Raw genomic sequence first — 21,110 nt, 5'->3', positions numbered from 1 at the left:
AATTCAGACAGAAATTGACACCACAGCCATTATAAAGACACGTGACTGGAAGGGAACCAGTTTTGTCTGGTGGTTTTAAATGGGGATGGAGAGTCAGAAAGGCTTAGGGAAAGAATTGCAGAACTTAGGGCCTGGTCACCAGTGTTGAATTACAATAGCACAGAAAAGATCATCTAACCCATCAAATTGATGCAGCTCTCAAAAGCAACCCAGTTAGTCCATTCCCTGTTCTATTTCTGTTTTGCTCCACATTTATATTTCCCTCTAGTGCTCATCCAATTTTCTTTTGAAGTCACTGATCACCTTTGCTTTCACCACCGTCTCATACTACAGGCCATTCCCATTTGCTACACTCTTCCTTACATCACCTAGTATCTCTGGTTGAACACCTTAAATCTGTGTTCCCTGAATCCAACCCACATCTCCTTTAGCAACCTGGAATGCAGGGTTACAGGGATGGGGATGGGTCTAGTTGGGATTTGGAGGGTCAGTATGGCTTTGATGGGCTGAATGGCCTGATTCCATACTGTAGGGAGTCTATTCTACAAGCCATTTTGCCTCGAGGACTTATCCTCTGTAAGTATTTTGGTTGCATTCTCTTCCTCAGCAAACCCAGCTGCAAGATAACCATTAATTACACTTTCTTTGTTTCCAATAACCATGTCCTAATTCTTATAAGCACTTAATATTTACATACTAATTGCCAATATTTGGGTTCTGTTTAATGTTAACTGCCATTCTGTTCTCACATTTTCTCTTTGCCAGGGAGCAGGCAGGAAAGTAAGGTTAAGACTGCAATCAGATTCACCATGATCTGTCTGAATGGTGGAGCTTGAGCTACTCCTAGTTCTACTTCTTATTATCTTATTCATTTCTCCTGTCAGTCTATTGCATGTTTATGTCTCACTTGAAGAATTGACTAGACAGCCATCCTACAAACACTTTTGCTTTTAATTCATTGGTTTCTTTATCTCCTTTGGTTCTTCTGGTAGGGAGTTACTAACCTACACCAATAGTGGGGGGTTGAAGAAAGGGCTAGAGCTGGAGATGTGTCGTGTTCTTGGAATTTGTACGGTTGGAAGAGCACTGACAATAAATACAACATGTAGTGTGCCCATTTCCAGCCCCATATACACTTGTACTTTCAATTGGTCTGAATGGCACAAAGAATCATTAACATTTATCTTTTGATGTCCATTTTGTGGGGAGCTTGCAGCTTCAAAAGATATTGAATTGATCTGATTCTGTCAACAGTTTCCGGATGTTGACCTGATGTGTGCTGCTAATTTAAGTTTCTTAATTGATCAAAATCATAGCATTGAAGCTCAGGTTTTTGCCACAAAGGAGATTTTCTTCACCACAGTGAAAATGGCAGAATACCCCCAGAATCTGAGTTTCATTTCCTGGTCTGATGTTGCTCATTCCTGCGGGGGTGAGAACGAGGGTAGTCTAAAGCTTGCATACAAACAATTCATAGAGGCAGTCACGGTATTAATGTACAGCTACCTCCGCTCAAATCTAATCTTTGTGTTAGGAAACCCGAGTGTGCAGACCAGGTCCAGGTAGGAGGTCAGATCTCAGTGCATAGCCAGAGTATTCCTTGGTCTCACAACATTTTGAGGGTGGAGGTCACAGACCCTTTCGGGGTGGAGTGGATCAATCAGGTCTCCTTCGAGGCAGGCATCAGATGGCCTTTAGGATTGTTAGCTATGAAAAAGGGTTGCGTTAACCTCTTGTAACTGTCCAACCTGTCAAGAACTGTCAAAACGAGTCAAAGGTGTTTATATATGTGGATTTTTCCTCAATAGACCGTGATCTAAAGTAATCAATCTTTTTCTAAATTCAATATGCATGATTACTTATTCAAGGTGAATTGGCATTATAGGTGAATTAGATAAAAATGATGGATGGAACTAGGCACTAAGATGGCATAGTGGGTATGAAGGACCATGGGGGGAGTTGCTGAAGGGTATTGGGTTGCATTTGGGCTATGAGAGTCTGTAGGAGATGGGTAGTGGGCATCAGAAGGCATGTGTGTGTGAAATGCAGTGAGGAAGGTGTGGAGGCTGGAGGAAGGCTATTTTAGTCTTTTATTTTAATTTTTGGCCATGGAGTGAGAGCCCTGAGATTGGCTTTCTGCCCTGCCCACCTCAGAGATTGACAGACTCCTCAGATCTACTAAATCACCTACCTTGATGCTAGGTTGCACCCATACCTCTTCCCCCACACCAGGCTGAAAATAGTCAGGATTTCTCTCACTTTTGCACACGTGACCTTGGATTGAAAATTGGACCTGGGTTTCTGCTGCTCAGGTGGGTGTTTAGACCCATGTGTGGGGAACATAATTTGTTGGCATGGACCATTCCACAGGGTAGGGCAAAGGCTGAATCCAGTTTTCTGCAAGACATGGATCTACTAGCATAGAAGTAATCTCAGTAAATGGTGCAGAAATCATGCTTTAGGAACATAGGAACAGGAGTAGACCATTCAGCCCCTTATGCCTCTTCCACCATTCAGTAAGATCATGGCTGATCAGTGGCCAAACTCCATATGTTGACTTTTGGTTAGCAAAATAAATCTCTTTAGATTTCAACTTATTATATTGCAGGGATCTACAAGAAACAAGCTTCTGGCGAATGTAATTCCTAAAAATAAATGTAAACACAGATTCAATTTGGACTCACCTCCCCCTCTAGCTCAGCACCTTCATGAAGTGGGTATATAAACCTGATCATTCTTTACTATTTGTCCTTGCCCTATGGTGAAGTGTAGCCATAACCCACTCTGGAATAGGCACACGTGTGTAAGCATTGTTCTGGGGTCTAACTGACTGGACTGTGCTGTTAACTACCCTGTCGGGCACGAGTTGTCTGTTGAATGAAACACTTCAACACGTGTAAGAGAAAGAGAAGTAATGGAAAACTGGGGAGGAATGCTCCCAATAGGTCAGCTCATTGGCAGCATTGGGCAGGCATTGCTGTTACTCATCTGTCTCCGTAAGGGGCATCAGGTTGACCACTCATCAGTGCAGTCTTAATGACTCGCCCAGCACCACTGCTGCCACTATGTGACTGAACAACCTGACAATTATATTTAATTGTTCCAGAGTTTAATGCAGCCTAAAAACATCCATATGGTAACAATATCTATTAAATGTTAATGCTGAGATTAACACGCCCAGCCAAGATAATTATCAAGTGTGTAATTTAGTTAATGCAGTTCAGGTCTTCCAGACTAACACTGAGTCAGCTGTTGTATTCATATTTGTCATGCCAAAACAACAGTCTAAACCACATTAACTATTAGGTGTTCACAGATGTTAATACCTATTGCACACACAACTAGCCTGAAGTGTCAATTCCACCTCAAGAGTATTATAGCTGCTCCTGTATGAAACAAAAACTGAAGAATGAGGAGGTTGGGAATATGAGGTTCAAGTTGTTTCAAAGGCAGAAAGACTGATTTGATGTTGGGGTGTGAAATGTGAATGGGCCCTTTCCCCTCGTTGATTCGTCCATGGGACATGGGTGGGACTGGCAAGGCCAATATCTATTACTCGAATTGCCCTTGAATTTGTACCATTCCAGAGGATAGACCCATTGCTGTGGCTCTGGAGTTACATGTAGGTCAGACCAGGAAAAGATGGCAGAACTCTTTCCCTTAATGATATTACTGTTGGGTGTTTATGACCAATCAATAAAAGTTTCATGGTCACTGAGACTACCTTTTGAATTCCAGTGTTTTTAATTGAATACAGACTCCACGAGCTGCAGAGCAGTGACTGGGCTTCTGGATAACTGGGTCAGCAACATGACCACAGCGCCATTCTTCCCCCAGCTTTTAAAATGTACACCTCTGACTTGTGACAATATTGCCCAAGATTTTTGTCTCTTCAGAGCTTGTATTTGAGAGTAGTTTGAAAGGCATGTTGGAGAGATGAAGCAGTGAGCTGCAGTGTTGGGCTGGATAGAAGGCCTCCCTCAGTTCTCAGAGATGGAAACCCAGCTCCCAATATTAATTAAACACCCCCTAAATCTCACTCTGCCACCCTCACCCAACCTCCATGTTCCTCTGTTCCTCAACATAAGCTCCCATTCTTTGATCCTCTGTGCATCATTCTAAATCCCTCCTTTGACTCTTCCAAGCCCCCTCAGATCCCCCATGTACCCCTTCACCTCTCCATGCCCCCATTGACTCTGTCTTTGCCCTCTCAGATTCCTATTCTGCCCCATACCTCCCAAGTATCCACCATAGCCTCTACTCCAGTATATACAATTTGCAGGAGCCATGCAATAGCAATTGAAGTTGTTTTCCTTACAGACGTAAAAACAAACCTGAAACAATCTAATAAGACTCTCATAAACCTCTTTCTTTGATGTTTCAAAGATCAAACCTTCCTTCTGCAGGGAAAATAAGGTTGTTGTAAGATATTACCATTGCTGAGAAGGCTAGTATTTCTTGCCCATACATAATTGCCAATGATCAAGTGGAAACTGTCACTGCCACCTTCAACTGCTGCCATTCACCTGGTGCAGGTACATCCTCAGTGCTCTTTGGAAATATTTGTAATCAATCTGTTCAGATGAGCAATGGCATATCTCTGGAATAAGTGGGACTTGGGACTTGAACCTTGGTTATCTAATCCAGAGATAGGAAAACTATCACTGTGCCACAAGACCCCAGCAGTGCTATTTTGGAAGGGATGTTAATCCCGTAAGTGCCATTATGTTTTGTAAACAAACAATCATATTGTCAGAACTCTTATCAAAGGTAGATCAGCTTATTTCTAGTTCCTTATATTATCAATTGTTTGTTGAGCAGTTACCTCGATAAACTATTTGCTAAGCTAACTACTTCTAGAACTCAGTCAAGCCTTCATGTTAGCCATAGGTGTCCAAACATTAAATTGCAGTGAGAAGACCATGAAATTGAAAGAATAGATGGCATTAAATTTCCATTTTAATGCAAATTCACTATCTATCACTTGAAAGGATAGGCGCTTATATTTCTCTTAACTTACAACAAGAGAATCATTTTCAAAGACAGGGCTGACTGTACATTGAAATCACAGGACCAGAAGTGACAGGATGGTTTTCTAACATTTTTCACTGTAGTATGGTTCTTTCTCCAATGAATGAAGTACTATAATACATGTCAACATTTACACAATGTGCATCAATGTAATGAACAATTGGCTCTTATAGGAAATATCCAAAGGATGAACCACTGCATTAGCACATATCTGCATTACAATACAGCATTCAGTTATAACATTGAAGGTGTTAAAATGTTTTAACGTTACGTGTCAGAATATTCCTGATTCCTCAGTAGGCTTCCCTGCCATGGGCATTAACATTCCAAGAAGGTATACTTCCTTTGGACTTCCAAAACCCACAAGAGCATTCAAAAATAATGTGCAGGTGGGGACATATTGCTCCTGTGACCCTCACAATAGGAACCTGACATAAAAAGTAATTCATTTTGCACTTAAGATGTTCTTTTCCGATCTGTGAAAAGGCCACATGAAAATGACACGTGGCCAGGAAATCGTTTCCCCTGCAAAATAAAAAAAAATCTGCATTTGGAAGGCATTTATCATCTTGTCAGGGAGATGAAAATCCAACTCCAAAAGCCATGTCCAAACTACAGTTGCATATGGAAATTGTGGGAGCAACATCTGTAGAAAGTGAGATTTCCCATCAGGGAATTTCTTTGTAAGCACTTCATACCCTGTTGTATGTTAAAAATGCACCTAATGATTGAAGCTGCCAGTCATATAAGAGTAATTCTGGTAATATTGCAACGACCTATGTTCAAAGCACTCTGTCTTTATTGTTAATATGATTACTCAGTTGTGTGTTCCTCACACACACTGTTAATACTCCGTATCACAAATCCAGCTCCCTTACCACTGAATTTGTTACAATTATTTACAGTGATCCAGAGCTGAACCAGATTGTCACATTGCTGCCACATTGGATCTTAAGCTGATCATTTATCCACATATCCATGTCGTCGGTAATGCCATCTACTTCCGCTTTTATTAAATTGCCTGACATCACAGCCACATCAGCTTCTATGCTGATAAAACCCTCAATCATCCATCGTTGGCTCTACTATTCCAAATCACTCCAAGCCAGCTTTCTACCCTTTGTCCTATTCAGACATTAACTCTTGTAAACCTCTAATGCAATTGGTCTACTCGCACTGAATCCTATTCTCCCATTAGACTGTTTGCCCAGAGCTGCACTTCCTCCCAGTTATGGAACACCTCAATTTTAAAATCCCCATCCCTATTGTCAAATCTCTTCGTGGCCTTCTCCCACACCCACAGCCCTCCATTCCTCTGCACCTACAATTTCTGGCAGCCCCTCCAGCCTTGTCTGCGTTCCTCCAGGTCTGGTCCTTTGTTCATTCCTGATTGTAATCACTCCACCTTTGGCAGCCATGCTTTTAGCTGCTGGAGCCCTAGGCAGTGTATTTCTTGGCATTCTTTACTAAGTTAAAGGCACAATATTAATACAAGTTGTTGTGGTTTTCCTTGAGTAGTAATTCATTTCTCTCCAGTTTTACTAACATTTAATATTTCTTAAACTCACTGTGCTGACTAATTTCTGACTCTCTGCTTTTATTCCCTCTCTGTCTTATGTTCTTCTCCTGTAGCTGATGCCCTTCTTGCATCCTCCTCTGCTGTGAATGACCAAGAAGGTAAAAGTCCCAGTTTCATCGCTGTAATGCCGAGGCTGTTGATGGTGCTGCAATGTGGGGATGGCAGGGCTAGGGTGGGCCTGTATTATCAACCGTCAATTCGATGCAGCCTTTCCATTTTGGAGATACCTTAACACTTTCAAGGTGTTATAATTTGGGATTTGACTTTGCGGATCTGACTCAAAAGAAAACTTGCAGCAGATGCTGAGGATATGAAATTTAAAGAAATAAAAAAACAAAATGTTGGAAATACTTGGGCCAGCTAGCTTCTGTGGAAAGGAAAACCCTTCCACAGAACAGGGAGAAGTTAGAAATGTGATAGATTCAAGACTCTGAAAGGGGAAGAGTTAGAAAAAGACCCAAAAAAAGGTCTACAAGACAAGGGAGGTTGGTTGATGTAGTTTTGGCGAAGTGAAGCCAAAAGGGAGTGGCAATGGGACAGACGAGGAGGTAGGCATGATAGAATGATGAACAGTTTCTGTCCGGAAATGCAAGTACAGGTAGAATAGTAAAACCAAAACCTACAAAGTGAAAGGAAACAAAATGGGGGCAGAGGTTCCAGTTGGAAGACTGCAAAGAACCAAATCAAAGAATGAAATGAAACTTCTCAATCTATCTTGGCCACTGCAAAAGGCTGAGGGCAGAGTGATCATAAGGTGGAGAATGGAAAATGCCAACTCACCAGAAGCTCAGGGATCCACCTGCGGACTGCAGAGAGGGGTGCTGTAAATAGTTTATACTCGGTTTATAATCGGTCTTCCCAGCCATATTGTGAACAGTGAACACGGTAAATTGCAAGATGTTGGTTTTCAACAGGAAAGATTGTTTTGGGGCCTTGGATGGATCATTCTCTTCAATTTCTCCAACCTATAGCAAGATGCCTGCACCAACCACATCTTCCCCTCCCCTTTTAGCATTCCGAGGCAACACAGCCTCCATAACATCCTGTCCCACCTTCTCAGTCACCCCAAGTCCTTACCAAGTAGTTTCCATGATAGCGCAGGAGATGTAACTCCTGCAGTTTTTCTGCCTCCCTCAGTACGTAAAAACCTCCAAACTGGACCCTTCAATCTTGGTCATTCCATGGATAGCTAATCCAGGATGTGGCGGAATGCTGAAAGGGGGAGTGCAGGAAGCAGAAATGGCAGAAAGTAATCCATCCATGGTTTCAATAATCCCAGCCTGAGGCAAGAAAATTAGTTGCCATTAATTCTCTCTCTCTGCAGATGCTGCCTGATTTGCTTAGTGTCTCTGGTATGTATGACTGTTGTGATTCGTGAGCCTTTCACTGCTATCCCAGTATCACATCTTACCTTGGAAGAAGAGAGAGGCACTGGGATAAACAGTCCTGCCGATACTTTAATAGTGCCTCATGCAAATATCAGAAATACTGACCAACTAGAAGTTTCTGATAAACTGACATTACATTGCTATAGAGAATAAGAATAGAAGTAGTTACTAGCCAGTTATCTTATGAGGTTTCTTGCATTGTGAGGTGAAATTCAAGCTGAGAAACCATTTGGGCGGCATGGTGGCACCGTGGTTAGTACTGCTGCCTCACAGTACCAGAGACCTGGGTTCAATTCCCACCTTAGGCAATGGTCTGTGTGGCATTTGTACATTTTCTCTGTGTCTGCGTGGGTTTCCTTCAGGTGCTCTGGTTTCCTCCCACAGTCCAAAACAATGTGCAGTTTAGGTGAATTGGCCATGCTAAATTGCCCATACTGTTAGGTGAAGGGGTGAATGGATCAGGGTGGGTTGCTCTTCGGAGGGTCGGTGTGGACTTGTTGGGCTGAAGGGCCTGTTTCCACACTGTAAGTAATCTAATCTAATTCCAGTGTATCTTCTGGATTGATGATTTATTGCTGCCATCTGTACCAAGATACAGTGAAAAGCATTGTTTTGTGTGTGCAGATTGTACCATACAAAATACATCAGGGGTAGTAGAACAGAGTGCAGAATATAGTATTGCAGCCACAGAGAGGCCAGAATTAACATTGAAGAGCTCCATTTAAAAGTCTGATAACAGCAGGGAAGGAGCTGTTCTTGAATCTATTTGGACATGTATTCAAACGTTTATGGCTTCTGCTGGATGGGAGAGGGTGAACGACAGTAGAACTGGGGTGGCAGGAGTCTTTAATTATGTTGATTGCTTTCTTGAGGCAGTGGGGATGTGGAATGCTGTTATTAACAAGCTGTGTAATTAAAATGTGGTAATGTCCACACAAAACAGTTAATAATTGCCACACGATTATTGCTAATCTAATCAAAGTGAAACATAGCTCCCCTTCCTTTCTTATTAAACTGATTTATTCTACTTAATAACCATTAATAGCTTTCTGGTGAGGTTATAAATTCTTTACATTTTTTCTGTATTCAGCTTATTATTTTCTGCTTCTGTTTTTCACCTAAACTCTAGGGCAGATGTTCACCTCTTTTGTTCACCAGATGTTCTGGAAAGAAACGGTATTGAAATGGGTTTTACTGAATAAGACATGGAATAATGTTGCCACTGCACATAAATATTTCAGTTGGCACATTGTTGGAAGTATATTCGCAACATTAATCATTCTGTCACCATCAGTGCCAGTGAAGGAAGTTTTCCATTATAACTGTTTTCTAAATGCTTTTTTTTTGCCTCAATCGAATGAGTTGACCTTGCCCACAATATTTGCAAAAGATAAAGTAGAAACAGCAGATTGAGCACACCCAAGCATCACATTCCAGATGCATACTTTATTCATGGACACAGAGTCACTTGGAATTGCTGGTTGCCTACTGGAACTGAGCAAACAGATTTTAATCCTTACAATATCCTGACAAAGCAACAAGACTGTATCAACCTGTGTTAACTTCCCTACAATTAACACTGTGAACACTTGAAGGATACCTCTCCACATTGACAGAGTACATTATGTGGTATATCATTCTTTTTGTTGTAAGCCAGTGCATCATTTGACTTGCGGTGATGTTGCAACTTCCTCCTCCACACTTCAGAGGTTGCATCCTGTCTGCAGTCCAGGTGGAAAATTCCATGTGCAAAACATGTGGCAGACTTGCGTGCATGATTCACTCCAATAAGCCTATTGCTAAAATGGCAACAAGATCACCTTTCACCCAGTTAGGAATCAGGCAAGCAGTCAGCAGGAGTGTGAACCACTAATTGTGAAATTGCAATCATGAAGGGGCCTAAATTCAACATCCCTATTTCATAGGCAGATTGAGGGTGCACTGATTGGCAGTGCCAGAGAATTTGGCCTGTGCCATATTTGCCTGGGTATTTTAGCCACTGCTTTACTTTGAAACCAGCCTGTAGTGGTTTCAAGCCTTGGCCATTAATATGAGGCTCCTGTGCCCACTGTACAGAAAGTCCAGTCAATAAGTCAGTAGTAGCAGGAATTCCAACAAGCTCAGGGATGTGTAGGTTCACTGCATTAAGCAGGGTTAAATATAGAATAGGGGGAATGGTTTGTATGAGTTATTCTTTGGAGGGGTCAGTGTGGACTCGTTGGGCTGAAGGGCTTGTTTCCACACTTAGGGAAACTATGATTCTAAGTGTTTCAGGCTCTTAGTGGTCTATCTGGTGGTCCTTAATCTGGATCCTGCCCGCTTCTACGTAACATAACCTATCAACCTGTACTTGGCCCACTTCCCATTTGGCTCTCTCTTCACCCCAGGTTTATTAAAATTGGAGGGTCCAGAGTTCACTGGATTCATTCTTGTTTAGCATGGTTCTTCTCATATAAATGCTTCAGAACCTTGGAACAACTTTGCAATGATGCTAGGGAGCAGCCCATCACTGAGTATAAATAGCATAGTGTAAGTGAAGTTAGAATGCACTTGGAAGACTCATGCAAGCGCCTAACATGAACAAGGTATATTCATCTCCATTTAATGTAACTATTAGTCAGACCCTGTATAATCATCATGTACAGCAGTGTTTAATATTAAGATATAATAAATAGTGTTATTTTGAAGTCTAAACCCAAAGGAACTTCTTGACATTGACTTCTCCTTGACCAGGACTGCAGATGCTGGAAATCAGAGATTAGATTAGAGTGGTGTGGGAAAAGCACAGCAGGTCAGGCAGCATCCGAGGAGCAGGAAAGTCGACGTTTCAGGCAAAAGCCCTTCATCAGGAATAGAGGCAGGAAGCTGCCAGGGTGGAGAGAAAGTAGCATTGAGTACAATAGGTGGATGGAGGTGGGGATGGAGGTGATAGGTCAGAGAGGAGGGTGGAGCAGCTAGGTGGGAAGGGAGATTGGCAGGTAGGACAGGTCATGGGGACAGTGCTGAAACTGGTGAAGTCAACATTGATGCCCTGGGGTTGAAATGTTCTGAGGCGGACGATGAGGCATTCTTCCTCCAGGCGTCAGGTAGTGAGGGAGTGGCAATGGAGGAGGCCCAGGACCTCCATGTCCTCGGCAGAGTGGGAGGGGGAATTCAAATGTTGGGCCACAGGGCGGTGGGGTTGATTGGTGCGGGTATCCCGGAGATGTTCCCTAAAGCGCTCTGTGAGGAGGCATCCAGTCTCCCCAGTGTAGAAGAGACCACATTGGGAGCAACAGATACAATATGTCACGTAGATCATGTGACTAACTGGTCAGGTCCACGCCCTCCAACAGCCCACCCTCCCTTCCTGGCACCTTCCCCTGTCACCACAGGAACTGTAAAACCTGCGCCCACACCTCCTCCCTCACCTCTATCCAAGGCCCTAAAGGAGCCTTCCACATCCATCAAAGTTTCACCTGCACTTCCACATGTCATTTATTGTATCCGTTGCTCCCAATGCAGTCTCCTCTACATTAGGGAGACTGGATGCCTCCTAGCAGAGTGCTTCCGGGAACATCTCCAGGACACCCACACCAATAAACCCCACCGCCCCGTTGCCCAACATTTCAACTCCCCCTTCCACTCTGCCGACGACATGCGGGTCCTGGGCTTTTTTCACCACTGCTCCCTCACCACCCGATGCCTGGAGGAAGAACGCCTCTGAACACTGCAACCCCAGGGCGTCAATATGGACTTCACCAGTTTCCTCATTTCCCCACCCCCCCACCTTACCCCAGTTCCAACCTTCCAGCTCAGTAGTGTCTTCTTGACCTGTCCCACCTGTCCATCTCCCTTCCCACCTATCCACTCCACCCTCCCCTCTGACTTATCCCCTCCATCCCCACCCCCATTCACCTATTGTACTCTTTGCTACCTTCTCCCCAGTCCCACCCACCACCCATTTATCTCTCCACCTTGGAGGCTTCCTGCCTCTATTTCTGATGAAGGGCTTTTGCCTGAAACATCGATTTTCCTGCACTTCTCCTTGACCATTCTGTCTTGAATTCAAAGTCATATTGTGACATCAAATCACACAGAGAGTTATTTGCCTCTCTCTTCTGTTGGTGAGTTCATTGTGATCATTTCTCACCTCTTACTGGATGCTACAAATTACAAATGGACAGTTGGCAGCTACAACCAATGATAAAAAGGCAAACCATTCAATTTGTTCCATATATTTTTTTTGAAAGATCATCTAGCTGCCATCTTTCTTTCTCCAATAAGCTGAACACCAACAGAAACAGGAGTTTGAAATGTGATATAGGTATAAAAATGATCACCTTTGGAATAAATTGGTTCCAGCTTTCAGGCCAGTCACTTTAATCGCAATATTGGGTGAACATTTAGAAATTATATTCAAGGTCACATTGATAATCATTTAGATAGTGTGGACTAAACAGGATAACACAGTCAGGATTTGGTAGGGACCAAAATATTTGACTGAATATTTTATTGAGGTAATAGCAAGATTCGGTGTGGTGTACTTGGACCATGAAAAGGCATTTAATAAAGTGTCACATAATATACTTACCAGAAAAAGTGAATTAAATGGACAGAAGGAGTTTAGATATCAAGTTAGTTGAGTGACAGGAAACAATGTGTAGTGGTGAACCAGAGGAATATGTGCAGTGGGATTCCTCGGGAATCTATACTAAGCTCAGAGCTTTCCTTGATCTCAAGTAATTACTTAAATTTGGGTGCACGGGGCAGAATTTCAGAAGGTGTAGAGGACGCAAAATGTAAAAGCTGTATGAACTAAGAGGAAGATAATGATAGACTTCGAAAGATCACAGACAGGCTTGTGAACCAGGTGTGGCAGATGAAATTTAGTAAAGTGTTGTGTAAAGGATTGCATTTTGGTAGGAAAAGCAAAGGGAGGTAATATAAAAGATATAATTCTAAAGAGAGTGTAGTTGCAGACAGGTCTGGAGTAGTTGTGCACAAATCATTATAGAAAACAGGTTGAGAAAGGAGCACACAAAAGCTTGGTTTTACAGAGTAAAGGAGGTACAGATGGCTGGTAAATGCAAGACTATGTGCTACGCTCTGCTTTCAGTGGGAACTGCACAGTGTATATTTATTTTTCCTGATGTGTGTCAGTGTGTGGGCAGTATGTGAGTTACAGTTGGACTGGGCAGTGACGTCCTGTTGTGAACTCACATTCACAACAGCAAAATAATGAGAATGCTGAAAAACTGAAGCATGAAGTGAAAAATACTGAACACTCTCAATAGTTTAGGCAGCATCAGCAGCAAGAGAATCAAAAGTAGCATTTCAAGTTACTGAGCTTTCAATGGAACTGTCAGCACTCGCTACCCTAGACTTACACAGGCCAAGTGGAGGAGGGATACTGAGAGCACATCGTCCTGAGGGGAAGAGGGAGTGAAGATTGTGAAAGTAGCCTCACTGCAAAATCTTAGCAATTCTTTCTGTTCTGTATGGAATGGTTTCTTTTTGAAAAAGAAATCCATTTTATTGCCATTATGTGGCAGGCATGATATAAACAAATGGGGCGATAAGGTTAATATTGCTTAACACTTGGAAGCTGACTCTGGCACATTGCGAGATTAACAGTAAGTATTGCCGAGCATAGAGACAGCTGCTATGTCCTAACAATTTTACTGTGGTTTTGAACAGCCTATATGCATTGCTTCACTCTGTACCTAAATAGGAAATGTGTGATGGATTTTGTCTGGGAATGAAATTGTTTGAACATAATTATGCTTTAAAAAAGGAATTTTCCTGTGTACTGGTTTGAGCCAATTGTACCTTTTGCCAAAATAGTTTGAATGATAGACATGGCAGTGGCTTATCACTTCTGCCCTGTACCATGTGCTGTCTAGAAATGGGATCAATTGTGGATGAGATGGGAATGTATAGTAATAGCCCGTTCAGCTTCCAACCTCATCCGCCCCTCCACCTGACACTTCAAATGGGAGATTGTTTGCTTTTAATTTTAAATTAAAATATGTTTTTCAGATTCTGTTGGGTATAATTACAATATTGCAAAGTCCAATAACAGTAACTCTCTTTAAATAATGTTGTTTTCACAAAATGTACATGGCACAGCTGTTGTCAACAAACCTGCTCATCCATTCACTGACTGAGAACAGCTGTCCCATTTAAATGTGTGTAAATTGGGGATTATTGCAAAGAATAAGCTCCCAAAGATTGTTCCATGTTTTGGGATCAGGAGCGATTTGTCATACTGGGCTGAGGATGTTAGCAGGTGGCTGGGTTAGTTCACTGCCACCAATCCTACTTTCCAGATACTTTCAATTGACCTGTTTGGACATGGGCTCACCTGCTTCAGAGGTTTGCTTTCTGGCCTAGAAATAGGGACACTACCATCACTCTACCAATCCTCCTTTCTGTTTATTATGTAAGCACAGCTCTGAAAGGAATAGTGGTGGATGGATCATTAAAGTCCATAGTAGATACTTTCTAATCTGCTCATTTAGAGATGCTATAACACACCTTAGGAGCAGATGGGACTTGAACCCAGGCTTCCTAGTTCAGAGCAAGGGACGCTACCACTGTGCCACAAGAGACCCATAAGAAATTGGCTTCAAACTTATGAATTGCGTTTAAACCTCACTAGCCGCAATGTTGCGATTTGAACCCATTCCCGTGGAGTAATAACCTGGTTCACTAGTCCAGTAGACATTACAACTACACTATCATTTCCTTGGGCAATTCTCCATGTTTCAAACAAACACAACTCGGCTTCTTGATTGGGCACTGCAGCAAAAATGTAAACTGACAGTTAGTGGGAACCTCCATATTGAAATGGAAACTTACTACAATCAAGATGACATTGAAGCATCCTAGTCCCTGCAGTGGTCAGTAAAGGTCTGTATTGTGCTAGTGAACAATACATGCTCCATCGCCATCGACACCCTGTTATGAACCAGACCATACCCCCTCAAAACATTCTAAGATGTTAGCCTAGACTCTAATTTTTGCTTATTTTAAAGGTGGATGTGAGGTGCTGGTTCCAGAAGTGTAATGACTGGTCAAACTACTCAACATTAAGCAAAATATAATTTATTTAAACCCTATAGTTAAAATACAAAGAAAGAGAAATTTAGAATAACTGAACTGTTGGGAAACTTAACTCAATATGAGACACAGTACCAATTAGATTAGATTCAGCTACAGTGTGGAAACAGGCCATTTGGCCCAACCATTTCCACCGACCCACTGAAGAGTAACCCACCCAGACCCATTTCCCTCTGACTAATGCACCTAACACCATGGGCAATTTAGCATTTTTGGACTGTGGGGGGAAACTAGAGCAACTGGAGGGAACTCACACAGACATTGGGAGAATGAGCAAACTCCACACAGACAGTTGCCTGAGGCTGGAATCGAACCTGGGTCCCTGGCACTGTGAGGCAGCAGTGCTAACCACTGAGCCACTGTGCTGCCTGCTAATTACTAATTAACTGTTCCAATACAGTAACATTCCATAAACACACCCCTTGGCAAAAAGGCAAATGCACTTGACTTATGCAACAAGATATAATTAATTACATGATAACAATAGATACAGTTAACATAAATGATTAGACATGATGACAGCTATCAGGAGCAGGGTGGGGCACATTTGCTTCTGTCAGGACCTGTGCAAAGCTAACGGTTTCTTCATTTGAGGATGGTGAGCCATCATCAGGTTGATGGAGCTAATGTAATCTTCAACATTAACTCTTCCAGAACCATTACTTCTTGCTACATAACCTACTAAAGTGAATCTGCTGCTTGGAGGAGAAAGTGAGGTCTGCAGATGCTGGAGATCAGAGCTGAAAATGTGTTGCTGGAAAAGCGCAGCAGGTCAGGCAGCATCCAAGGAACAGGAAATTCGGCGTTTCGGGCATAAGCCCTTCTTCAGGAATGGGCTGAAGCCATTCCTGAAGAAGGGCTTATGCCCGAAATGCCGAATCTCCTGTTCCTTGGATGCTGCCTGACCTGCTGCGCTTTTCCAGCAACACATTTTCAGCTCTGAATCTGCTGCTTGGCAAGCATTCTGGAAGTGTTATAAAACTGTCTCATGAGAGTCTGTTCCTTCCTTTCCAGACAACATTCTCGATGACAGGCCTGAGAGCAAGCCGTCGAGTGATAAATATCACTTTGAATATTCAGAAGAAACTCCACGGAGAATCAAAAAAATATCGACTGATCCAATGTTACACAGCAAGGAAAAGACAAAGCAAAAAAGATTCATTGTGAGAAGCTGCACTTTTCCATTTCTGCATTAAGTCACATGTTAAAACAATGCTTTGTTTTTCTCCTGCTGAGGATAGCAACTGCATTGCAGTGTAAGGACCTAAGCACAGCACAGGTCAGGAGTTGCTGGGCACTGCTGGGATTTAATGGGGCTTGAAGTAAATGGAGGGCAGGAAATTGGCATAGGAATAGGCTGATGGCTAGGAAGTGCTGATAACAGAAAGTACTCAATGCCTCTATATGACATTGTGTTTTTTAAACTCAACCATTTGTTTTAAATGGACAAACAGCATATAGAGGGATGTTGCATGAATGCATTTGATGTCAGTTGGTAAGAACCCTCACACTGAACCTCCCATTCCAGAGACTTGTGCATGTAATTGAGATTGGCATGCAGTGTGGCACTGAAGGAGAGCTGCACTGACAGAGGTCCTCCACCCCAGAGGTAGCTTCACACCTGTAGAGTGGCCCTGTGGTTGGGCGAGGGGGAATTTAGGTGGGACCACCTTCCTGCCCAGAGGCTAATTGTGAGGCTGGCCAGTGCAAGCCACCAGCCTTGGAATGAGCAGCAGTGTGAGGGCACTGCCCAGCCTGTCCCCTACCTGAATAATTTGGGTCTTCCTTCACTGGAGTCAGACGGGCCAACAATGATCAGGACCGTTGCCGACTGGGACTAAACCTCCCCAGCACACCTCATGTCCCACCCCACCCTGCCAACAGCTGCTGCAGAATTGTCTTTAGTTTTTCAGCCGATGTACAGGATACTGCCATTGACATCTACCCTTATATCTTTGAATGATCAATGAAATTTAAAACCATGGTTGGTCAACTCTCACAGGTAGACTTACAACTTATGGTATTGTTTGATGCTTACCTGTTGTCCTGACCAATATTTAACTCTCAACTAATGTCCTTTTTTTTTAAAATGTGGTCTGGTTATTTTATTGCTGTTCTCACTAAGCACAATTTAACTGTTGCTGAAGTCACTGTACTTCAAACATACTTAATGGGCTGTAAAGCATCTTGGGTTACTTGGGAGTTATGAAAGGGGTTACATAAATGCAAGTCTTCCAGTTACTTATTGGGGGAATTAATGTGTCTAAATATTGAAAGGAAACATTGCTTCCATACATGAGGTGGTGCTCGGTGGGCCATAGTTTAATTGCTGTTTACTTAATTCCCAGGTTTATGACATGGAGTTGGGTGAAGAGTTCTACCTGCCCCAAAACAAAAAGGAGAGCAGACAGATAGCACCCGAACTCTCAGATTTGATCATCTACTGCCAGGCCATCAAGTTCACAGGTACCCGTCAGTAAGCGAATCCTTGTATATCTTTGTCTGTCATGTAACACTCGCCATTGATGGTTTTATTGACCAACATCACCTTTATGTGCATGGAATGAAGAAGAAGTGAATATAAGAGTGTGAGTCTCTTGAATTCTGATCAGGAAGGTCTGTTGTTCAGTGTCTGAAACAGCAGGAGTATGAAAGCTGCAACGTGTAGGAGGCTGAGCACATTGGAACACATTCGGCCCCTCGGAAGGCCGAAAGGCCTGTTCCTGGGCTGTAGAGGTATTAGAGCAGAACATATCCCCAGTTGGCCCAAAATAGAGTTGATTGTTAATAATGATTATTTCTGAGCAAAATCTTCGTCTTCATTAGATCCTTATGAATCTAAAAGAAATAAACTGAAATGTTTGATAAATATCATTCCCAAGCTGTACTTGCAGTAAGAGACAATCATATTCTTCCTTGTTACTATATCCCGATCTGTCAGTTCCCAAGAACATCCGCATGTCATTAGGTCTCCGCACACAGGCCTATCTGGACTCCGTGTGCACACAGATGGTTCTGAGCTCCTGGTGCATTGATTTTGTGGACATTTTGAACTCCTCAAGGATATTGTGTAAGATGCTGAACCAGACACGTGGCACCCTTGCCCCCTTGCATCCTATCCAGCTGGCACTGTACCCCCTCTCCAGTTGTTACCCTCCCTCCACTCCAACTGGCATCTCATTTACTTGGCATCTTACCCCTTCCAATGTGGTAACTTCACCTTTTTCCAGCTGGCACCCTAATTACCGTAGCCTCCTGTTGCCTTCCCCGCCAGCCATTGTATTGATCTGGCACCCTGCCCTGCCAGCACCCTAGCACCTCACTCGCCTTATGTACTTACAGTTTGTCAGCAGTGACTGTCAGGACCTTTATTTTTAGAAGACAGGGGCGGGAATTTAGAAGGTAGGGTCTCGAATTAGGGGTCAATCTTTTTTTTAAAAGAAAGGGGTCACCTAGAAGTGGGGTGATGTTTTTTCTTTCTAAGAAAGTTTTTGGAACTCCCCCCTAAAAATGCTATTGCAATGGAATCAGTCAGGTCAGAGGTGAATAGATTCTTGCTGAGCCAGGTGGTGAAAGGCTTTGGGGGATAGGTGGGAACATGAATTTGAGGTTACAGTCTGATCAGCTGTGGTCTTATTGAATTGGGAGCTGAGTGGCCTTCTTCCCGCTCATCGTCAGGATGTAGTTATCCTGTCACTAATTAGTTAACATTATTACCAGAGTTGAAAAATGTGGTGCTGGAAAAACACAGCAGGCTAGGCAGCATCCAAGGAGCAGGAGAATCGACATTTCGGGCGTAAGCCCTTCTTCAGGAATGAGGCTGGTGTGCCAACGGGCTGAGATAAAAGGTAGGAGGGAGGGAATTTGGGGGAGAGGTGCTGGGAATACGATAGGTGGAAGGAGGTGAGGGTGAGGGTGAGTCGTACCTGCCTGAGATCTGTTTGAAAAACCTTCAGACTGCTGTCAATTTGAGTAAGTGCTTTCCTCCATAAAACCTAACCATCTTTAACAGCATATTACTGGGGCTTTAGTGTCACTGTTTATGTCAGTCACATCTGATGAATGTTATCAATATGACTAAGTCACCAAGATGGAGAAATAAAATGGAAGGCTGCACCTACACTAGGATGAACATGAATAGATTCTGCTGCCTTCGTCCATTTTCCTGTGCCAGTCACTGACAAAATAGTCACATAAAGAATCCTGGCAAAAAACAACATTTCCATTCAGCTACAGGGCAAAGCTGCAAGGAGCTTAAAATATCATCAAAAACTTAACTGTTGGAAAAATGTGAACCCTTCAATGATGACCCTTTGTTTTTTTTAAAATGGGAACAGGCCTTTCGACATTAAATGCAGCAGGATCAAGCAGAGGCAAAGTGAAACCCAACAGGAAGTCAAATAGAATGAGCCCTGGGGAGTCAATGACATCAATTAAGGCATCTGGAAGAGGTAAGTGGGTTAGGTCAGTGTTTCCCACAACAAACTTGGGTCAAGTCACAAAATAATTGATTCACAACAATCTGATTCCACTTAAAGTGCGTATGTCTATGAATTGTCATTTTATAAAATCATTACTACAAATCCAGAATTCTCTGAAGCTCGCAGGAAATTCCCGTTAAAACCTAAAGGATCTGGCTGTTGACGTGCAGCTTATCCAGTAACAGCAGCTCGGGTGCTGGTTGACAAATGATGCCCTCTGATGATAAACATTATTATTCCCAAGCATCTAAGCAGCAACTAATCGCTGTTTCAGGAAGGTTGAGAGTTTCAGTAACTGAGACTCTTCAGCAGCAGCTATCCCTGTGTGATCTTCTGTGCTGCTTTGTCAGGTACCCTCACTGACCTGCTTTGCCATAGAAATATAGACTTAGCAGTTTTACACCACAGAGTTTGAAATCAAGAGAAGGAGTTTAAAAGGGACATACCAATTTTGCAGTAAACTGAATAGGTTGCATATTTTCCTTTTGCCTGTCAAGGAAGATGAAACAATAGGAGTCTTGTCTATTCTAAGGCTTTGTGCTTCAAAGACATGAGGAAGTGGCACATCAGTTTCTATGTCTGAACAGTTTGCTTCACAATGCTTTTAAAAGGTCTACACTTGCATTTTTGTAATGTTTGTTTCACTGCTTCTTTCTCAATAAGCACATTCAGGTCTAACTTATATCCTACAGATCAGAGAATAATCAATTAACACACAATGTTAGATGCTGAACAGTTGAATACTACATTCCCTTTGATCTCTAAGTTCAGGCAGAAAATATTGAAACTCTGATTTTGCCAAATTATCAGCAAATGTATGAGATGAGCCCAGTAGAGAACGTAATGGTTTCTTTTCCAAGCCAGTTAGGGTTGAACATCAGCAATGGGTTTTATACAGGTAGCTAAGCATAGAATCTTAGAGGGGCCTGAGTGACATGGGCATGGCAAGATGTGGTAGAATTGAATGAGAATTTGGAATGGTCAGTTTCAATGTCAGGAGCAACTTGCACCATCTTGTGGGCGGCACGGCGGCACAGTGGTTAGCACTGCTGCCTCACAGCGCCAGAGACCCGGGCTCAATTCCCGACTCAGGCGACTGACTGTGTGGAGTTTGCACATTCTCCCTGTGTCTGCGTGGGTTTCCTCCAGATGCTCCGGTTTCCTCCCACAGTCCAAAGATGTGCGGGTCAGGTGAATTGGCCATGCTAAATTGCCCGTAGTATTAGATAAAGGGGTAAATGTAGGGGAATGGGTGGGTTGCGCTTCGGCGGGTCGGGTGTGGATTTGTTGCCCCGAAGGGCCTGTTTCCACACTGTAAGTAATCTAATCTTGTATGTGTTTCACACTTGTCATGGTGAGATTCCCACTCAGCAGCAACAAGTTGCCAACTGATGAAGATTAACAAGATATTTAGCAAGTTTTAATGGTGCACAACCCTCCTCAATAATGTTCAGCCTCCAACATGACCAAACTGCCAAACAAGGTAGATGTTGAGAAGACAGAAGTCAGAGCAAGTGCCGGCTCAAA

General features: G+C 42.9%; 1 protein-coding gene across 3 annotated transcripts in view; it reads left to right on the top strand.

Moving 5' to 3' along the window:
• Positions 1–21,110, top strand: part of plce1 (phospholipase C, epsilon 1) — a 324,372-nt gene that overhangs the window by 264,987 nt on the left and 38,275 nt on the right. For 2 of the 3 annotated variants that reach the window (XM_060841907.1, XM_060841910.1), the window contains exons 20-22: positions 16,117–16,265; positions 17,451–17,568; positions 19,440–19,553. In XM_060841907.1, the coding sequence (XP_060697890.1) occupies positions 16,117–16,265; positions 17,451–17,568; positions 19,440–19,553 (381 nt within the window). The remainder of the gene's footprint in view (positions 1–16,116; positions 16,266–17,450; positions 17,569–19,439; positions 19,554–21,110) is intronic. The other variant, XM_060841909.1, reaches the window with a different exon arrangement.

This window comes from Hemiscyllium ocellatum, chromosome 22 (genome assembly GCF_020745735.1).
Source record: "Hemiscyllium ocellatum isolate sHemOce1 chromosome 22, sHemOce1.pat.X.cur, whole genome shotgun sequence".
NCBI lineage: Eukaryota > Metazoa > Chordata > Chondrichthyes > Orectolobiformes > Hemiscylliidae > Hemiscyllium > Hemiscyllium ocellatum.
This window is presented reverse-complemented; position numbering and strand designations above follow the sequence as displayed.